The sequence below is a fragment of the Rosa chinensis genome, chromosome 2 (genome assembly GCF_002994745.2).
Source record: "Rosa chinensis cultivar Old Blush chromosome 2, RchiOBHm-V2, whole genome shotgun sequence".
Taxonomy (NCBI): Eukaryota; Viridiplantae; Streptophyta; class Magnoliopsida; order Rosales; family Rosaceae; genus Rosa; species Rosa chinensis.
In genome coordinates, this window is record NC_037089.1 from 23,400,021 (window position 1) to 23,420,924 (window position 20,904).

The 20,904-nt window shown below is 39.4% G+C and overlaps 1 protein-coding gene and 1 pseudogene across 1 annotated transcript; both read left to right on the forward strand.

Moving 5' to 3' along the window:
• The first annotated feature begins 459 nt into the window (after nt 1-459).
• On the forward strand, nt 460-1,986 carry LOC112183945 (annotated as a pseudogene).
• An 8,149-nt stretch (nt 1,987-10,135) lies between these two features.
• Nucleotides 10,136-11,844, forward strand: LOC112183947 (L-type lectin-domain containing receptor kinase IX.1). Its single transcript, XM_024322266.1, has 2 exons — nt 10,136-10,280; nt 11,216-11,844. Exons 1-2 carry the CDS (start codon nt 10,136-10,138, stop codon nt 11,842-11,844), a joined length of 774 nt encoding a protein of 257 aa, XP_024178034.1.
• The last annotated feature ends 9,060 nt before the right edge of the window (nt 11,845-20,904 follow it).

Below are 20,904 nucleotides of genomic sequence, written 5' to 3' on the forward strand. Positions count from 1 at the left end.
ACATCTGGGGAAGAAAAAAACCCAAGTAGAAAAACACGCAAGTAATCAAAACGAAGTAGCTCGATAAACACTCGAACACTCAAACGACGGAACGTAAACAAGGCGAACGCAGAACCAATTAAAAGCAGAAAATAGCAATCATTAAGCGTACAAAAGAGAATAAATCTAGATAAAGGAAGGAAAAGATTCACTTCCTGAAAGTTTCGATGCAGAGCTTCACGGTAACAACAAGTTGGAGAAGGAAGATGAGGCGTCCGCTCCCAATCAGTTCTCGAAAAAGGAAATATCGAGCGGCTACCATCCCTCAACGAATCCCTTCGAGTCTCGAGAGACTCCAAATAAACTAAAATCTGGTTTAAAGGGATATGATTACCTCTTCCATCAAGCTGAACCTTTTGACACACAACGCATCTGTAGGCCTTCTTGTTGATATCTCCAACTGAATCAATTGGGAAACTAATGCTTGGCCATAAGTCCCTCCAGGTGGAAGTCCAGAAGAACCACCCAATCAAGGAGATGATGAAATTTACGATCGGAGGTGGAAACCCTAAATCCCCTGAGAGAGGGGCGCGTGAGGCGCGTTCCCTAGAGTTCATACCAGACTATTTTTTTAGGACTAAATACAAATTACTACCCTGTGGTTTAAGTACAAAATCAATTCAGTCCATAAACTTCTAATTTCATCAAAAACACCCCTGCACTTTCAATTTTGATCTAATAGGTCCAATTTGTTAGTTTTTCAACAATTAAGTTATTTAACTTGTTAACGTGGCTCATATAATATGATGTGGTGTCGAGGTGGTATGCATAGTCAATTTAGGAGTGAGTCCTACTATTAAAAATAAATAGTTTTTCAACAAATAATCAAACTATAATTTGAACCCATAATAGAATATTAACGAATTTCACCTATTAGATCAAAAATTGAAAGTACAGGGGTATTTTTGATGCAATTAGAAGTCCAGGGACTGAATTGATTTTGGACATAAACCACAAGGTACTAACTAGTATTTAGCCCATTTTTTTATGAGTTCCCTTATCTATCTGTTGTATATTAGACTTGATAAAAAAGAAAAAAAAAAAAACAGAGAGAGTTGCCAGCCCTTGTTGAATGTGTCGAAACCTTCATCTTCACAAAACCTATTGTCTCTCTCTTTTCTCACAAAACAGAAAACATCTCTCCTCTGAGCCAAAAGCTCAGAGCTTTCTCTTAAGCATCTCATCCAAAACCCTCAAATTCCAAATCCCCTTATTTTCATCTCATTTAATTGCTTCCCAAATTTGAATCCCAATCTTCAATTCAACTCTACCATCTCTAGTTCACCTTATTTTGCTACCAAAATGGCATTCCTTAGCTGCTGTTAGCCTTTTCTAGGTCGTCTTTCTTCGTCTCTAAGATCACACTGTACCAAATCTTCACCTTCCTATTCTAATTTTCTCTTGTGTCGATCTGCATCACCCTAGGGTTTTCCGGTTTCGTGGAAAACCTAGCCACCTCCACCAGTGGCTACGTTGTCCACAAATGCTGGGTTAGGTCTCTGCTGTTATGTACCAACCAGAAGGCCAATCTCGACCCCTCCGGCGCCATAATTGCGGCATTCTCCGGCAAGGTTTCACTCTCTTATCCTCCAAATTCCCCCATCTTTTTTTACCTTGGGCCCAATTTCAAGTCATTCTCTTAGCTGAGCCTTCCTTTTCAGATGGTTGGAAGAGAGGAAGAAGAAGAAGTTCAATGCTTGGCCCGTGTTCTTCAAGCGCGAGTGGAATCGGAACTGGCGTTTCCTCGTCGGCTTCTCTATCACCGGGATTCTCATCACCACTTTTTCTCTCTGTCTCACTGGGTACTCCACTCCATTTCTCTTTCTCATTTTGTGAATATGAGTCCCTTTGAGTAAGCTAGGGTTTTGATTTGATTTGTTTATGGGTTCTAATTTTGCAGAGGAGGATGCGAAGAACTCGCCTTTTGTGTAGAGGCACAAGAAGTAGGTCTCTCAAACAACCCGAATCTATTATAAATTTCTGCATACAACAAGTCCTTGGGCTGAAATTATGCTTAGACGGAAGCGAGTTAGAAATCATTAGCTCTTTGACATATTTATTTTACTCTTAATTGGAGAACAATTATAGCTTTGGTGCTGGAAGTGGTGGTCAATTTGCTAAAGATGTTCTAGGAAACGATGTAATTACAGCAGAATGGCTTAAGACCCATGGGCCTGGTGACAGGATTCTCTCACATATACCTAAATAAGGATAAATCACTGTTTGCTCTATATAAGGTAATGCAAGATATATATCTATAAAGTTTTTTATTCTAGAGGAAGTAAGAAAATAATGGGGCGTTGTAATCGTGCTTGGAACCTTACTGTTCTTTCATTGTTTGTTCATAAATTGTCCCTGCTATCCATTGTGAATTCATTGTTTTCCATCAAGTTTTAGGTAACATGCCAATCCCATGTGGGGAAATGACGATGTTGAAGTTGAATCCTTACTGTTCTTTCATTATTTGTTTGTATTTCCCATGGATAAGCAGTGTCTACAACACTTCACATAGTTTTGAGACATCCTTATAATGCGTTATGACCATGGATTTTTAACAACTTTCTTATTATAACCCTGTGGTAACAAATCTGTATTTGTTATTGTGGTTTGCATTGTTTCTCTGACTGATATATATCTAGGCTGCAATATTGTAATATGAGATGTTGCCTGCAACATTCTTAATTGAATTTGATGCAAAGGATATTATGTTGGAGATAGAAATAGATCTACTGGGACTTCGGATAATCGTGATAATAAATTCTTTGTAATATGAGTTGTTGTCTGTCACATTCTTGATTGGATTCTCTCTCTCTCTCTCTCAACTCACATTTTTTACTACATCTTGTTTTCCAAATTGAATATTCTTTAAGCTTAAAAGTTGAGTGGACCTCTTTTCATGTTCTTATGCTTTTGCTTTTATTTAACATCACATGCATTCCCGATCTGCTGTCTTTCATGTACTTAGGATTTTACATCTTTATTTTTTTTTTTTATCTATGCAAATTTATGTGTTGTTGAACTTACTGTTCTTTTTAAAGTTGCAGTTCTCCTTATTTTTGCCAATAAGCAGGTAAATGCTACTGCCAGAGGGGGAGTATTACTGTTTAATGTCCTATACAAATGTTATTCCATAGATTGGGACAGTGTAAACAGCCTTCTATTGAAGAAATAAAAATTAAATTGAGGATAGATTTTCCCTCGTATAGTCAAGTAGTCCTTCTGTTGCAGTTTCATGTCTCTATCTCTACACTTTCAATTATCATTTCAATAAATTGTGCAATTTTTTGCAATATGATATTTTCTTTTGGCTTATGTAGGATCTTCTTGGTGGTTCACATCTATTGAGGCCATATCTTATGTTTTGAATTGTCTTCTAACTAAGTTGCTGATTAATATATTATACATTCTAGGATAGTCACACTATGCCAAAAACTGCATCACACTACACTTTTTAGACAACGAAAAAAAATTTTCCGTTGTGTGATCACTGAACTGCTTCACACAACAGGTTTAATGAGATTGGCGTTGTATAAGGAGGTCGTACATCAAATTTTTTGGGTCCAAGATTATTGTACAACAGTTTTAAGGATTTGTCTGTTGTCTGAATGTAAAAAAATTTCCTCCTCACCTTGCTCAAATTTGGGTCGAAATTTTGACTCACCTTGCACAACAGTATAGTTGTATATGTTGTATGAGAGTAAGTTGCAAAATAACATACAACACATTTTTTTGTTTCCGTTGTGCAAGTTTGGAAGAAAATCATATGTACCCCAAAATGAGAGTGAGTAGCCCCAAGAAGGCCAATTTTAGGTGAAATGCTAGTACACGATTGTAAGCTCCTACAACGGAATTGCTTATTTTTGTTGTGTGAATGTTCGATGGTAATCTTAAGCGGGAGAAATGAGTTTGTAATTTGCACTAGGCGGGAGATTTGTTTGTTGGGTCCCTAAAATGAAGTTTCAGTGTAGGCTATCAGATAACGAAAATTCATTTATCTGTTGTCTGAATTGATCATACAAAGTCAAAAACTAAACTTAAATAAAACATTGTCCAGCTAGCGCTGTAACTTAATGCATATTGTCTCCCACGACTTGGCCGTTTTCAACACTTAGCTAGGTAGTCTTCGAGAAAAAGAGCAAAACTCATCTTCTTCTTCTCAAAGTAGAACCCGCGGCCGTCTTCTTCTTTGAAAGAATCGATCGAACCCAACTTCTTCTCAAACCCATCTTCTGAAAATATTGGATTGGGGTTCGATCTGCTCAATTTGGGTTTTCAATTTGGGGATTTGAATGAGGAGGAAAAAGGGAGAGGGGTTTCTCGAGTACATTAATCGATAAATCTGGAGGAAGAAAAGGAGGAGAAGAAGACCCAACAACAACAACAACGAGGTTACTAGGAACAGCAGCAGAAGAAGATCATCATCCAAATCCTCTGCTCGATTTGGTCTGTTTGTCGAGGTCTCTGCTTTATTCCTATAATTCATCATTAATTTCTGCTAACTCTCTATTTGATTTCCCAGGATAAATAAACAACTTGAAGAAAGTTTATTGAACTGGGTAAACGTTGATTTCATTTTGAGGTGTTAGATTGAGATAAAGTTTAGATTTTTTTTTGTTGTTCTGAAGTTGGTTTTGGTTTTTTAGTTGCAGGGAGGAATCCAAGTTCTAATAACAACAAATCTTGGTCGAAATCTACAAGGGATTCTAAAAGTGGGTCTTGAAGAAAATTGAATGTCAATGGTGTAGGATATCGTTACTCTTTTGTTGAATTTCAGGTATGCTTTGTTGGCTCAAGAATTATTCTTTTATTATGAGATCAAATTGCAGTTCGTTTTCTAATGTATACCTTGCAATGTTTGAGAGCAAAACAACTAAACTTTTTTAGAGGTAGATTAGTATGAGAATGAAACAAGTTTTCCTGTCATAGCCGTTTTTCATGTCTGAGAGAAAAACCCCAAGCTTTTCTTCAGTTCGAGCAAAACCTGGAGCTCTTCTCACCATCTTCTCAAAACACTTAGCCATCACAAATTACCATCTTTCAAGTCTAGATTGGGGTTCTACTCGATTAGTTTTCGATTTGGGGGTTTTTCGTTCTGCTGAAAATGGGGATTTAGGTTCTCTTTCGATTTGGGTTCTACTCGTTTGCAGATTCTGTTTTATTGTCATTTTCCAGACTTGGCAATTTCAGCTTTTGCCATGCTTCGCACCCTTGAAGGAGATGTGCTTCAAGGTCTTAATCTGGCTGCATTTTATTTTATTATTTAGCATGAATGATAAATGCATTACTGTTTTTTACTCCCTCATTCCTATTTCATTTCTTGCCTTTACAGTTCAAATTTCATATGTCATATAACAACGACAGTTCCAAGACCCAATTCTGTCATATTATTTACTGTCTTACACATAACCCAATAAAGAGAGAAGGGCAATGAGAGTCCCCTCTATGAGTGGAGTGACCAAAGAGAGAGAAAATGGGGTGAAACTGCAGTCTCTCAGTTTGCAGCAGCTGGAGTTTTCCTATCATGGCTGATCACAACTCCATTACCAGTGTTTTCATTCTTTTGGCATCTACTTGATCCACAAAGAGTGGAAGGAATCTCTGTTTTTCAGTTTTCATTGAAACCCAATTGCCTGCTTTGAATGTGAATGGTGTTATCTCCCCGCCAGTACTGAAAACAGCCATTTAGTGAGTTTTTAATCTTATTGTTCATATCATAAAGGATCGGGTTTTGCAGTTTTTATGAGTTACATACCCATCTGCTGAAAATTAAAGCATTTTGATATGGTAGGTTCACTTGCTGATTAGAAGTCCTGCATCTGCTGTCATTCAAATCTTTTGGTAAGTCGTTGATTCTGTTATTGGCAAAGGATTCATCTTTTATCTGATTGTTGTTGGACCATTTTACAAAAAACCCATCATTCGGTTGTTTCATTTGCTTCTGTGAGTGCTCTGTTCAGTTTCTCATGAACTCTTTTTCCTGCATTTGATAAGTGGGTCAGGTATATGGTGTTGGGAGTAAAATTGTGGCTTCTATTGTTCTATTATTCTGTATGGTAGTGTTGTTGATAAGCCGAGTTAAAAAGATGCTTTGAATCGAGTTCTAGTGGAGTCAAATTATGAGTGCTTTGTGTTTTGTTATTAACTTGTAGCAGTGTGATTTTCTTCTGCTCCTCATGTATCAGCAGAACCTTAGATCACCACATTGTTTGTTTGCTTTAGTATATTCTTGTTTAATGGCTACTTCTTTCCTTGAATCAATAGCATAACTCCTATCTTCCATTATACAGGCTAAAAGCCGGGTTTGAACTTACATAATTCTGCAGATTTCTTTTAATTTTGCTTACATTTATAAATCCTTTGAGGATTTTGGTGTTCAGGTGCAAGGAGCAAAAGACAGAACTGCAAAGCCGGATATTTGGCCGTGGAAGCTCGTTGAACTGATACTCTGGCCTGGATCCAATATCTAAGGCTTTGTTACTTGTATAGGGACCCATCATTTGCCAAGTCAAAACCAGTTTTGTTGTTGTGCTGTGCCGGAATCATGGCAACCTTGTTACAGTCTGAGTCCAGACGCTTGTATTCTTGGTGGTGGGACAGTCACATTAGCCCAAAGAACTCAAAATGGCTTCAAGAAAATCTTACAGGTTCGATACTTTCCTCCCAGTTACTTGGTTATCTATATTCCTCATAGAAGCTCCAATTTCTATGCTTCTCTTATCACATAGGTGCTAGAATCTAGGATATTAAGCATATGGAGACAGTGAAGCAGTCTCATCATCTTATACATCCATCTCTTACTAGTTAGCAAAATTTTGCATTCAACAGACTAAAAATAATAGCGAGTATTTGATGTAGTCCAAATTTCAATTCTCTGAATCTTCTTCCAACTTAATTCCATCTTGTTTACTAAATATGCACGTTTACTAAATATGCACAACCAGTTTGTTACTATCTCAGTATTATGAACTTATTAGTATGATTTGGCACCCTTAATCTTATTATCCCTGGTTTTCTTCAAGTGTTGGGCTCTGTACCTTCCAATTAAGAAGACTGCCTGATATTGAAAAGCAAACAAAAGATCTAACTAGTAACTTGCCCTCATCCTGTAATTAAGTGAAAAGGTTTCAAAGGTAGCTTAAATACCTTTGTTGGCTTTCCCTATCTCCTCAGCGTGCACATTGCATATGTTTTTGCACATAGATGCCTTCAATCTTTTTGAGGCTGTATTTCTTATTGACCCAACATTTGTTCATACAGATATGGATGCTAAAGTCAAAGCAATGATCACCCTTGTAAAATGGTTATTTTGACTTTCTTTGATTCTCCAAACACTGAAGAATTTTTATGGGTGTTGTGGGAACTATGTGCTCTTGCAAGGTGGAACTGAATGCATTTTGCTGATTGTGAACATATGACGACTCAATGCAATATTAATGGTCTTAATGACTTTTCTTTTGATTTGCAGGTCTGACTGTGGACGCCAGGCACTGTTGGCTTTGGGATATTTTCCAGAGGTACTGATTCGGGTTTAGCAGTACTGTTGAATATACTTGTGAGATCATATATGATTAATAATGCAGAAACATATAAATATTTCGGTTTCTTACTTGAGATGCATTTGGAATGGAAGACCTCTGATCTGGGTGTGTTGTAAATACTTTGTACATAAATTGCTCGAATGGAATTTGAAGAAAACATAAAATTTAGTTTATACGTTTTTAGGAGAATAGAGTGAAGAAAAAGTCTTTTGGAGCCATATGCAACTCAAGTGATTTTTGTGTTTGGTAATAATACTTATATTTAATGACTTATAATTTGGTTACTGATTTGGTGAGTTCTCTTATTGAAGTTTTTGAACATATGCCTCTGGTACATTTCTAGGTTTATACCTATGCTAGGCTGCAATAGCTTGATGTTATTTTAATTTAGCATAGAGTTGCAGACATAAATGTAGATTTATGTGGTGTCTCTACAATTGACTGATTCTAACAATTTTGTGTGATATGTGAGCTATTCTCTCCAGAACAAAATAAAACTATCAAGTACTCTTGTAATAACAACCCAATTAAGCCATATTAATGGGGCGGCTGACTTGGTTGCCACACCATGAGTACCACATCCTGATTGAATGGAAATATGGAATGAGTCCGACTAGAGTAGCGTCTTGTATTCATAATATTAGATTTTTGTGAACATCCATCCAGACAGCTTGCACAAAGTTACCAAGTTTCTTAATATTAGTTGCAGGAAAACAGCCTTTATCATTTTCATTTTTATTAATTTTCTCTCTCTATCGATTTTTATCAGTAGCCATTTCACTTTCAATGGTTGCAGATTTCAAAGGCCTACTGGAGCCATACCTTCCTCAACGCAGGTATTCCAACTCATATATGTTGGAATTCTCACAATACCCCCCGGTCCACAGGTATATGTGTTCGTAAGTCTTTGATATCAGTTGCTCTACTGGACTTGAAAGAACATATAATTCATGGAATGGGTTTATGGTGGCAAGGTATGCTATTTTTCCAGCAAATGTAACTTTATTTTTTTGTTTCAATTTTTGTTTTTGCTTTTCTGTTACATTGGAGACTATAGTGCTTTACAATTTTTATTTTTTCTATCTACATAAATTTTTTGTTCTTTTTTCATATGTGGTGGCAAGGTATGGAACACTTCCCTAGATGAGCAAAACCGCCTCAAAGCTGAAGTCTTTAACAACTCAAGTCCTCCATTTTCAAAAAGCAAGCTTCTTTATTGCAACATTTGCAGATTGTGAAGAAGAACCACAAAACCCAAAGAGACCCAAGTAGATGGTACATTTTCATGCACCATATATGTGCCATGTTTTGGAACAACATAAATGTGTATCAGCTTTTGATGTCCCAAGTAAATAGGCATGCACTAAAATGCTTTTTTAGTTTAAATGTTGGCTTGGATGATTGGGAAATGCACCCTTTTTGCTTTTGAAGTTTTAAAGTATTGGATAGATTACTCATTTGATGGTTTGCAATGTTTACATTTGATGAACTACTGTTCATTTGGTAAATGGACCAATTTAATTCAGGAATGGATGTTCAAATGATCATACAACATAATAGATATAATGACGACTCAACGTTGTCTGAATAGCCAAAAATGGAACAGCCACATTGTAATCATTCATATCACACATCAGTTTATAACAAAGCAGTGTGTTTTAATTTATATTCACACAACAGAAGCAATTGAACTCTGTTGTCCAAAAACTAAATCATACAACAGTTGCAATTGAACTCCGTTGTCCCAAATGTTGTTCATACAACAGATCTAGTCCAAGCACTGAAGTTTGAGGATCAATCAGACAACACAAAAAATAAAAGTTTGTTGTCTGATATGCTTAACATACAACAGCTTGAAACCAAACACTGTTGTCTGAAGGCAGCGCTTCAACTACTGCGCAGCTGCGCATGGCACCTGCCGAGCCATCTGTCGAGCCATCACACAACAGTTATACCACATACCCGTTGCCTGTTTGTTTATTAGACAACTATGTTCCACCGTTGTCTGAATTTTCAACAGACAACGGCTCGCTCTACAACGGTGGCACTCTAAATCAGACAACAGTTTCGGTCTGTCGTCTGATACATTTTTTGGCATAGTGTCAAGAGCTACTTCCTGCATGGAAGCCTTATTTTGATGCTTAGTCTTGCGTTTTTGTTTATGCTCCTTCTAGCAATCATCAGCTGCTTTCTAATGAGAAACTATATTTTAGTCATCAGAAAGTCAGAAATACATTTAGACAATTCATGGCCTCAAATCTAGATAAGTAGGACTGGAATGCTGCTAAGGTACCTAGTGCATTGACAAAGGAGATGGAGGAATCTCAAGCTGCTAAGTAGGTAATTGTTGTGAGCACAATGTTATGTGGTTTTGTCTGGACAAAGGCGAGTCACATGAATGCCCTATCTATGTTATCATTTGAGTATTTGTTTTAGTTTTTAGTATGGGGGTTCAATTACTGGTGGTAATGCTTCTATCATAATGTTATCTATGTGTGTGTGTGTGTGTCTATGTTTAGGTACTTCTCATATTGGTCTCATATTTTTAACAGTGCATAATGGGTTCTGCTTTTCTCTTAGACAGTGATGGTGCAGCTGCATTAGTGCCAGTGAGTGGGGAGAAGGCACTTGAATGCATTAGTGGCAGCATATGTGCATATTTTTGGAACAATGATATTGTATCAGCTTTTGCTATCTTCCAATGTAATTAGCTAAAATGCAACAGACATCAAGCTATCTAGAATGCCTTTTTTGGTTTTACAGTATGGATGGATACAATGTATCGATGATTGACAAATGCTAGCTCTTTTGATACATTAGATAGTTGAATTAGAGTACTTCAATGCCTAAATCTTATCTTGAACATTATTTTTGTGCAAATATTTCAGGTAAAGAACCAATAATAATCAAACAACAGTGAATTACATTACATTGTATGAATATGCATAAGTCGTTAATCACACAACAAATCACTTTTAATCACACAACAGTCCATATTAAATTTTGTCATCTCATTAATATTCACACAACAGAACAAATAGATATCAGTTGTCCAATGTTAAATCACACAATGGTATAGGAACCAATGTGTTATATGATTTGTGAAGAATTCAACACTGAGTTTCACACATGCAACAGTTGTTGGTTGTTAACCAATATTTTTACAACTGTCACACAACAGTTATTTCATGAAATCTGTAGTGGAAAGGAAGAACCAACAACAATTCCCATATTTTTCTGTTGTATGACAAGTTAACAAACAACAGTTTGGTATCACTTTCGTTGTCTGAGTGCCATTTTTCTGTTGTATGAGAAGCTAACCAACAACAGCTTGGTATTTACTTCTGTTGTCTGATTATCATCGAAACAACAATTGAATGCGGCGCATCCAATTTCTGGCATTGACATGCACAAAATTGGCACAATGGTTACAATTGAACTGTTGACTCTATGATAGACACACAACGGTGTTTCACCGTTGTTGGAGTATGTTCATCACACAACACCGAGATAGATGACAGAGATGGTCCAAATCACACAATAGATTTTCACAGTTGTCTGATGCACTTTTTGTAGTAGTGTAGTAATTACACTACTAGCAGTTTTAGTGGTTTCTCTGATAGTTGGGATGATTACAGCAAAAACTCTGGGGTTGTGTCGTTCCCGGTTGAAGAAAACAGAGAAAAAAGAAGAGGAGATAGAAATACCTGCAGTAATAGCCACTGAAAACTTAGCACCAATCATTGAAGAAAATAGTGAGAGAGAAGCAAGACAGGGTTGGTTCACTTGTTCCAACATTGTTACAGCTACTAACAATTTCTCCAATGACAGGAAGTTGGGTGAAGGAGGGCCTGGTACTGTATATAGGGGTGAGTTTGCTGACATAAATATGACAGTAGCAGTGAAGAAAATTTTAAACAAGTCTGGTAAGGGAAGAAAGGAGTACATAACAGAGGTGAATCTCATTAGTAGCTTGAGGCACCCAAATCTGGTGCAACTCAAAGGATGGTGCCATGACGGAGGCCAGACTACATTCCTTCTTGTTTACGAGTTCATGTCAGAGGGTAGCCTCGATTCTCACCTCTTTAGGGCGAGGCCTGCTCTAACCTGGAGTGTGAGATACAAGATATATAAGGGACTGGCCCTAGCATTGCTTTATCTCCATGATGTATATCTCCGCTTTGGGACAAGCTATGGTACTGTGATGTTGATGGTGTCCTCGCTGCGATTAAAGGCTATCGAGTTCCATTCTACCTGTGGGGTGTAGCAGCCATGGCTGAGTCCTAATACCTCTTGGTCTTGAGGGTATTGGCTATTTTGCATGGTGGGTCTCAGGTGTTATTGGAGCGCTGCCTTGTATCGTTAGGATATGTCTGTAGACCTCGATGGCGTTAGCGCCCATGGCGGGAGTACGATACTGCGAGAGCTGGCCACTTTGGATGAGGTGCTTGATAGCATTTTTTAGTGCCCAACAGATATTGGTGGGGTGGTCAGACTCCTCATGATACGTACAGTATTTACCGTTGTCTCGCGATTTAGCCTAGCCAGGTTTGCGCCGTGGTGGGCGTGGGATGATGTCCTTGTGGTTATTCTAGATATCCTCATAAGAAGCAATGAGTGCAGTGTAAATCTCATATAGGGGTGCCTCAAAGCGCTGGTCATCCCTGTGTCGGGTGCCGCTGTATGGTGCATTGCGATATGGACTGCTGGAGGACTTGTATTTTGGCTTCTCGGGGCTCTTCCCGTACTGTTTATCCTGTTTGTAGTTGTAGCCTTATCGCTCTTGTTGGGACCTGTCATGCTGGATAGGCTTTTCCTTGGCGGAATCATTACCTCTACCCTTTGTGGTCCCAATGGGGTTGTTGGCTTTAGGGACGCTGACTGGGTGAGCATTGGACCTGGTATCGCAGCCAAAGGTATCGTCAGCTTGGGCGAAGGCGGTTGCGGCATGGAGGAGATCGTCATATGTCGCAGGGGGATTGGTGTTGATTTGTAGGAGGAAGTATCCTAGCTGGAGTGCTTGTTTGAATGCCGATGTTCCTAGGGCTGGGTCAAGGGAACGACACTGTGTAGCTTGTTTCTGCCAACGGCAGACGAAGTCTCTAAATCGTTCATTTGGCTGCTGTTTGAGCCGGAATAGGTTAGGTGTCGTGCGATAGCTGCTGCCGCACAAAATGAATCTGTGGAGAATTTTGTCCCCGAGCTCTTAGAAGCTATCGATGGAGTTGGGTGGAAGATTAAGAAACCAACGCAGGGCCTCTTCAGTTAGGGTTTCCTCAAACGCGTGACATGCCATTGCGTCCGTATATCGGGTACCTTGTAGGATGGACTGGAATACTTCCAAGTGGTGGTAAGGGTCTCGGGTGCCATTATATTTCTCAATCTTGAAGGGCTTGGCTTTTGGTGGGCGTTTCTCAGCCTGTACTCGGGCAGTGAACTGTCCGGTCTTTCCCTGAAAGCCCGCCTTGATCGATTGTCAGCTGGTCCTGCTTTCAGTGTTTTTGACTCGTGCCTGTAAGGAGGCAATGGCCTTACTCATCTGGAGCAATAGCCGAGTATTGGGATCGGGTGGGGGTATGTTAGAGGTCGTGGCGGTGTATGTACTTGAGGTTCCTGCTATATTAAGCTCCAGGCCGAGGTGGTGGCATCGTGTCGAGTTGATTGGGGAGTAGGGGTGAATTCAAGTAGATGACTGGGGGTCCTGCACTCGTGCTGCCAGGTGCGGGGTCTGTGGGGCTTCCCGATATAGCTCCTGGAGGCACGAAGGTGCCAGCGAGGTCGGTGCTCGGGTCAGTGGTGAGGACTGCTCCTGTTGTTGGGACACCACCGATAGTTGGTATGAGGGTCTCATACTGGTGGGCTTTGTCCAAAGCTTCGTTATGCACGACTCGCCGCTAAGTGCCTCCCGGAGGATGCGATTTTGGTTCGTCATGTTTCCGACCTCGAGGCTAGCCGCTGAGGCTACTACGCGCTCAACCTCGGCCTGTGCTCGTGTCTCCATGAGGTTGCGCATCGCTATCTCTAGCGCGGTGGTTGGATCAGTGGTCATGATTGATCAAGTCTCGGTGTTCGGGCTCTGAAACACTAGAGTGCGATGGATCTCGCGGATCGCTGGCTTACAAGGCAGATCGTCGTGGCTAGTATCGGGATTGCTGGTAGCCATCGATGTGTTGTCCTGCCATAAGGAGCGAGGGGACTCCTTCTAGCGCCAAATGTTTCAGTTGTCTCGAGAGGAGTCTGATCCAGCTGAACACGAGTTGTATTGGTTTGTTACTATCGCTATCGGTCTTGCTTATCTGCAAAAAAAATGAAGGTCAGAGGGAATACCGAGTGTGCCGGCCTTCAACTCTTTGATGCCTAAGTCAGTATCGAATAAAATAATGATAATGGAAAGCGATAGTAAACAGTTACCTCTTCAGGTTGTTGGAGATGACCTTAATGTAGCAGGTTTGTGAGAGCTTGGTTCCATTTCTTTCGGTGTGGAACGCTCGGGATCCCGATATCGCCCCAAGGGGGATCGGAACTCTCGGCTAGGAGCTTATCTCGCTGGTATATTGGTGATACGAGTCTTGTGCTTCCAATACTTGTGCCTAGGAGGTATGTGTATACCAACACCGACAATCCTCAACCCGCGAACCCTGCCAATTCAACAATCGTAGTTAACTGTGAACTGTTCACCATACCAGTCAACACCGATGGTCGACCTCTTAACACCCCCGAGGTACGCCTAACACTATCTACTGTGGAGAACCAATCCTACGCCAGCGGTTAAGCGCCAGGCTGAGACCTTGTTGATATTAGAACTAGCTTTAGCAGACCTGCACAAAGCAAATAGAGAGTGGGAAAATAACGAAAGGATAAGGCGGAAGCTCAAAACAAAGTGGGAACACTATTATTAAAGTTCGACGAATTGAAGAAGGCACTAGGGACAAAAGCAAATCCGGGCAAAAGCAAACACTCGCAAAGCTCAAGGCTCAGCTCAAACACAAGAGCAAAGGCAGCGTTGACATCAATAATCCTAATGGACGTTGCTTTGAACCCACCTGAATTGGCCGGATTAGGGCTAGGCCCACCACCACAATTAGTGTAGGAGCATGTAGTGGACTCACAACCGCAATACAAAAACTTATTCAGCGTAGGCCAGCAGAGGGGAACATCAAACATGCCAGCCCCTCAGACAAATCTTGGTACCAAATCAGCCACTCCCCAGGCCTACTGTTGATGCCACGACCTTAATCCTAGAAAAAATACGGGAACTAGAAGAAAGGTTAATTACAGCTGAAACAAGCACCTATTGCCAACATAAAACCCCCTATTTGCGGCGCGACTAGGCCTAATACTGCTAGAATTTTACAAACTGTCATACCAACATATGCGAAGACTCCCAAGATTGCCCAATTGAGCAGTTTGACGGATCCATTCGTCCACATGGACACGTTCAGGAAGGTAACCAACAACAAAGATTTTGATGATGCAACTCTTTGTCACCTATTCAGCACAACATTGGACAGTGAGGCAATGAGCTGGCTCTTTGAATGCCCCCCCAGGCTCTATGGATTCATTCTCAGCTTTATCAAACGCGTTCCTATCACGATTCATCCTCATGATGGACGGTTATCACAGCTCAAGCCAATTATTCACCGTCAAGCAGGGCACTGATGAATCTTTAAAAGCATTTATCAAAAGATGGAGAACCACTACATCAAAGTGTTGGGACCTGAACAAAATAATGACGCTGGCAGCCTTCAAGCAAGGGCTCCTCAAGGCAAACTTATTGTACCACCTTACCTACAATTCCCCAAACGCCACATATGACCACGTCATGAGTGAAGCAGTCTTACATGCCTAAGCGGAGTATAGCATTTATGGTGTCGCCCCACCACAATCACAAACTCCACAAAAGACATCCCAGCCTTCCACATCCCAAAAAAGAAACACCACCACCACCCTAAATATCACCACACCACCAAATGACAAAAAGTGGCAATGGCAACAAGGTAACTACCAAGACAAACGGCAAAGAGACCAGCAATACCACAACAAGGGCAACAGATCTTTAATGAAGATCTAAAAGTAGCTAGAAAACCCATTTCATGAAGACATTCCTAATCAGTCAGTCACTTGAATCATATACTTTCGCAAGCGTACGAATTGTTGTCAAGTAAGGGAAGTATTTGAACTTTGATTATCGTACCTCATGGATTAGGTGTTGGACCTAACCGAGGTAATTGGCGCTAGAATAACTTAAAAGCATACAATGAAAAATATAAAAATAAAAATAAAATAAAATATTCACAAGGCACCAAGCCTCGGCAATGCTCGGTTTAGCTCACACTAAGCCTAATCAAAGCCACTAACTTGTAACCCAAATGAGTTATGCATAATGGAAGGTAGAATTTTGTTTGGGGGTTTTGAATTGGGAATTGACTAGATTAAATGCAAACTAAAATAAAAGCAAACAACTAATTATCAAGCAAGAAATTAAATTCGAATTTCAAATTAATGGAAACATAGGAGTGTCGGGTGATTCACACTAACTATCTTGCAAATATTGATACAAATTTCACAAATGCATGCATTTCCTATTTGTGTTAAGTCCGTATCTAGTACCGGTCAAGGCTACTAAACCAATTATCCTTTCGATGTATTGATTATGCCAGTTAGGGCCACAATCAACTCTCTAATTTAGGCATTACGCCTGTCAAGGCCACAATATCTAAAACTAGAGGCCGAGAGAGCAAGATAATAGGGACCCCAGCAAGTTTAGCTACAATTAAGCTAGTTAATAGTCACCACACTTAAATCCTAGATCCAACTAGACTAATAAGTTGTCAATTTATCAATCTATTCATCATAATTGCCCACAATATAATTTCAAAGGGTGACAAAGCCTAGAAACATGCTTCTAAGGACTAATAAATTCGGATTTAAAGCATACACAATGGAAATTGCATTTATTAAAAGTAAAGCATCAACATTTATACAAGATGAGTTAGGGCTTCATAACCCTAACTCTCAAAATTTAGCTACTCACAACCCATTATCAAATACATAAGAAATGAAGAGAAATGATAGAGGAGAGAGGGAACACAAGCTAAGCTCACAATTTGCTATAGGCAAACATGAACTCAACTTGATATTAAGCCCCCACTTTTTACCAAAAGTAAAATCTCTGTGTTAATGAGCAATTGATGGTGTGGGTAGTAAAAGCCCCTTGATTTTTCCTTGAAAAATGGTAGAGAATGATAAATTGGGAAGAGAAAGAATGAGAGAGAAGATGGAAAATGGAGGAGAGGTCTCTAAATTTGGCCAAAAGGCCTCGGGTGTAGAAAAATGGGTCTTAAACTTGTGTAATATGTGTGCAAATGTGTTTAAATACCCCCTTGGGTTCTAGGATCAAAATTGGACTTGTACCCTAGATCCAATTGCTTAAAAACAAGTAGAAAATGGGTAAAATGAAAAGACTAAAACAATCTAATAAAAATGTAGAGAATTAGAAGTGTAGAAAAATTTTGGGAAAATATAAAGAAAATAGGAGGGCAAAAATGTAAGTGAGTGTGTGCCTAGTGTGAATACAAATAAATATCTCCATCCACATGTGTAATGTATGTGAGGTGTGTGGTCTACTAATTATTATTGTCATTATATCAATTTTGAATTTGAAATTTGAATACAAAGATGTAATTCAAATGAGCTTAGGTCTTCACTTATGTGCTTCTTTGGTCTTGGGTCTCGGACTTCTTGCTATTGGGCCAAGTTGACTTGGTTGAACCGATGGTCAATCAGTTGATTTTTTATCCTTTTGTCAGAAACCCCATTTTGGCTCCAATTTCGCACAACTTTTTCCAAAATCCACAACTCCGCTTATTTACTACAATATAAATAAAAATATATTAATTACATAATAATTACTTTGGAGATTAGCTTAATTCTAATGTTTAGAATGTAATTACATGCATAAAAATGCGTGCAATCAGTCAGCTGCTAAAGAAAACCCATTTCATGATGGTTTTTTTTTTAGCTCCGATTCCCGAAGCTTCGATCTGATGGCAGCGGGGACAATGGCCACCATGGCCGGAGATGTTGTGATTCTGTACTACATGTTTGGCCGGAGAGCGTCGTCAAAAGACTGTGTTAAGGACGATGACAACGACAACCGGAGCAGAGATTTCTCTAAGTCGAGATCGGCGAGGAGGAGGCTTTCTTGGTGACCAGGTCAGGTACCGACCGCGTGGATCGAGTCAATGTCCACCTTATCTGATACGATGCGTTTCACTTACTCTGAAACTATAGGCAAATGGCCGATCGGCCACTCTAGTCTTTCCACCACTACCACCATGACCTCCTTATCTCCCATCGCGACTCGGATAGCTCCAGCCGCCTCCCTTGCAAAGACATATCAGAATCGGGATCAGGCTAGACCAATTTGTGAAGGTAAGAATCTGATGGGTTGTAAAGATTTGGACTTTGTTGGATTTGATCAATTTGGTTTAGGTTGAGGTTGGTATTGATAGGGATTTGATTTGGTTTAGGGGAAGGTAAGAATCTAAGGATGGTTTGGTTAGGGATTTGGTTTGGATTTTCGCTGATTTCATAATCGTCGGTGATGAGGATGGTGAAGCATCCAACATCTTTGAGCTCCATGAGGTGATGGCGAGCAAGTCCAGATTCTCCTCCTCCTTCAGTTGAAAGAAGAAGATGGAGAGAGAGCTGGGTTTGTTTTTGGAAGAAGAAGACGGAGAGGAGGAGAGAGTTTGAGGAGCTTTTAAGTCAAATTCATGAAATGGATGCCACGTCAGCAATTTAACGGACAATTTGGACCAAACTTAACGGCAGGAATTAATTGGGAGGAAATTGAGAGTTTGAGGAGCTTTTAAGTCAAATTCGAACGTCAGGGACTGAAACGATGAAACCCTATAAGGATAGGGAGTAAACAATATTTAACACAAAAAAAAAAAAAAATTATGCCCACACGGTGTCATAAGGGGAGATTTGAGTTGATTATGATTATTTTTTGTCACTTTTTCTGTGTGGTCTATTTTCATGCTTCTGAGATTATTACACACCCCACCTTGAGCTATGTTCACTTACACAACAAAGGTATAGAATACTCGATCGTCTTCTTGCTTACTTTGTTGTTGTCAAAAACTCTTCACTTATATGACCTTCTCTTATTGCTTTCATGTTTGAGGATTGGTGCTAAAACTCTTGTCTAAAAGGCTATGCTTTTGTCTCTGTCAATTGTACAAAGATACAAACCCACTCATTGTGTGTTTGCATTTCATTCTTGCATCTTTCATAACATGATCACACTTAGGGGGAGTAATGATACTTGCACTACACCAAAAACGTTAACACACAACACTTTTTGCACAACGAAAAAAAAAAATGTGTTGTGTGATGAAGGAAAGTGAATCACACAACATGTTTACTAAACTTGCGTTGTATAAGGTGGTTAAAATTCTGAAGTTTTTGTTTAGAAGGTCATTGCACAACGCTTACAAGAATAATCTGTTGTCTGAATCGTAAAAAAAATAGCCGTAGATTTCCCTCCTAGATCAACTCAAATTTGGCTCCCAAATTGTACAACAGTTTAGTTACTTGTGTTGTCGGAGTATTCTTGCAAATCATCATATAATGGTTTTTAATGTGCCGTTGTGCAAGTGAGTGGCAAAATTTGGAGAAGTCACCAAAATGGCATTCATTCTCCCCCCAAAACAAGCAAATTTGGCATCAATGGTTTGTCATGCTTGCAAGTTCCTATAACATAATGAACTATTTCTGTTGTGTGATTGATAAATGCCTAGACTCAGCGCCAAAACTGAAATTTTGATTGCACAGGCGGGAAATTCCATCTTTGTTCCCTCAGCTTTGCTACACTTCAGACAACATATACAACTCTATATGTTGTCTGAGTAATTAAAAAAAAAAATTTAATGCGTGGTGCCTTAGACAACTCAAGGGCACCATTACACACTTTACCATATTAGCCGTTTTACAAGTCTCAGAGCAAAACTCTCAGAGCCTTTCTTCACTTCGAGCAAAATCCCAAGTCTAATCTCTCACTCCCACTTTGGCTTTAGATCGTTTTCAGCTAGAAAACTTCCACACTTCCCCTCTCTCATTTCACTCCCCTATTTGCGATTCTCTGAGTCGCAAACCCTAACCCCCTCTTTTCTTTGAGATCTGATTTTTGAATTTCAAGATGCGTGTAATTCTCCTTTCTCCATTATCTCGATTTCAGATTAGGGTTCTTCATACTGAAAAAAGGAGGTTCTTCGATCTGCTAGTTCTGCGTATTGGGAAGAAGAAGTTCATCAAGGAATGTGAAGGCTGGGTCTTCGAAACCTCCAGTAGATCTCACAAGTTAGTGGCCGGGGCATCGAAGAGATTCAATGAGATCAAGAAAGAAGATTAGGGTTTGGGAAAAGAAGGAGGACCAGTTCATAAGGGCTCTATCGTCTGCCTCACCCAATTGACCTGCACCACCATACAAATCCGCAGGTATGTACTAGCTCTCTTCCTTCCTTTTCAAAATTTGATGCTTTTTTGGTCAAATTGTAATTGATGTTAGATGGTGCAGCATCTACTTCATCAGCTCTAATCATGTTAGATCAACCAGGATTGGGGTTTTCTTTGATTGAGTTTATTGAGTTTTAAAGATAATCGTGCTAAATCAACCAGGTAAGGGGTTTTCTTTGATTGAGTTTTTCTTAGGATTCATTTGGCCATTTTGGGTTTGGTTTGATGATCGGGGATATTGAACTATATTATTCTAGTATAACCGAAATTCCCTCTTCGTCTTCTTCTTCTCACCTTGAGACTTGGATACAAATATGGCAGCCATGTTGATTTCCGTGAGTCCATTTCTCATTTCCTTTATTTTTTTCAATTATAGTCCATTTCTCACCTTGAAACTTGGATACAAATATGGTAGCTATCTTTATTTCCGGTTGGATAACGTAAACGTATGCCCTGCTAGTTGTTAAGACAGAGGACAAGGGAAGAAGGCAATTATAGAACCACACAACTATCTTGCCTCCTTGAACACTATGCCTACAAACTTGGCTTTATACGATATTATTAGCTTATCCGACATTGTCAAAGAAACGTATTTTGGTGCCATAAGCTTTGGAAACTAATACTTAATAGTTAATACTATGATTATAAGACTATTATCTACTGCTACAACAACCAAATATCTGCTTATTTCATTCCTGTTTGCTAACAAACACCAATCCACTCATTGACAAAGGTTTCTCTTCTAATTGAGACAGGCCATTCTGTTTGCCACCTAAAACTCTAATACTCAATGTTCAGTTTTTTT

Excerpts from the sequence above, each read along its gene's own strand:
- LOC112183947 (XM_024322266.1), top strand. The coding sequence starts at position 10,136 with ATGGGTTCTGCTTTTCTCTTAGACAGTGATGGTGCAGCTGCATTAGTG. Across the intron at positions 10,281-11,215 it reads AGCTTTTGCTATCTTCCAAT|CAAAAACTCTGGGGTTGTGT; the intron begins GTAATTAGCTAA and ends GGATGATTACAG.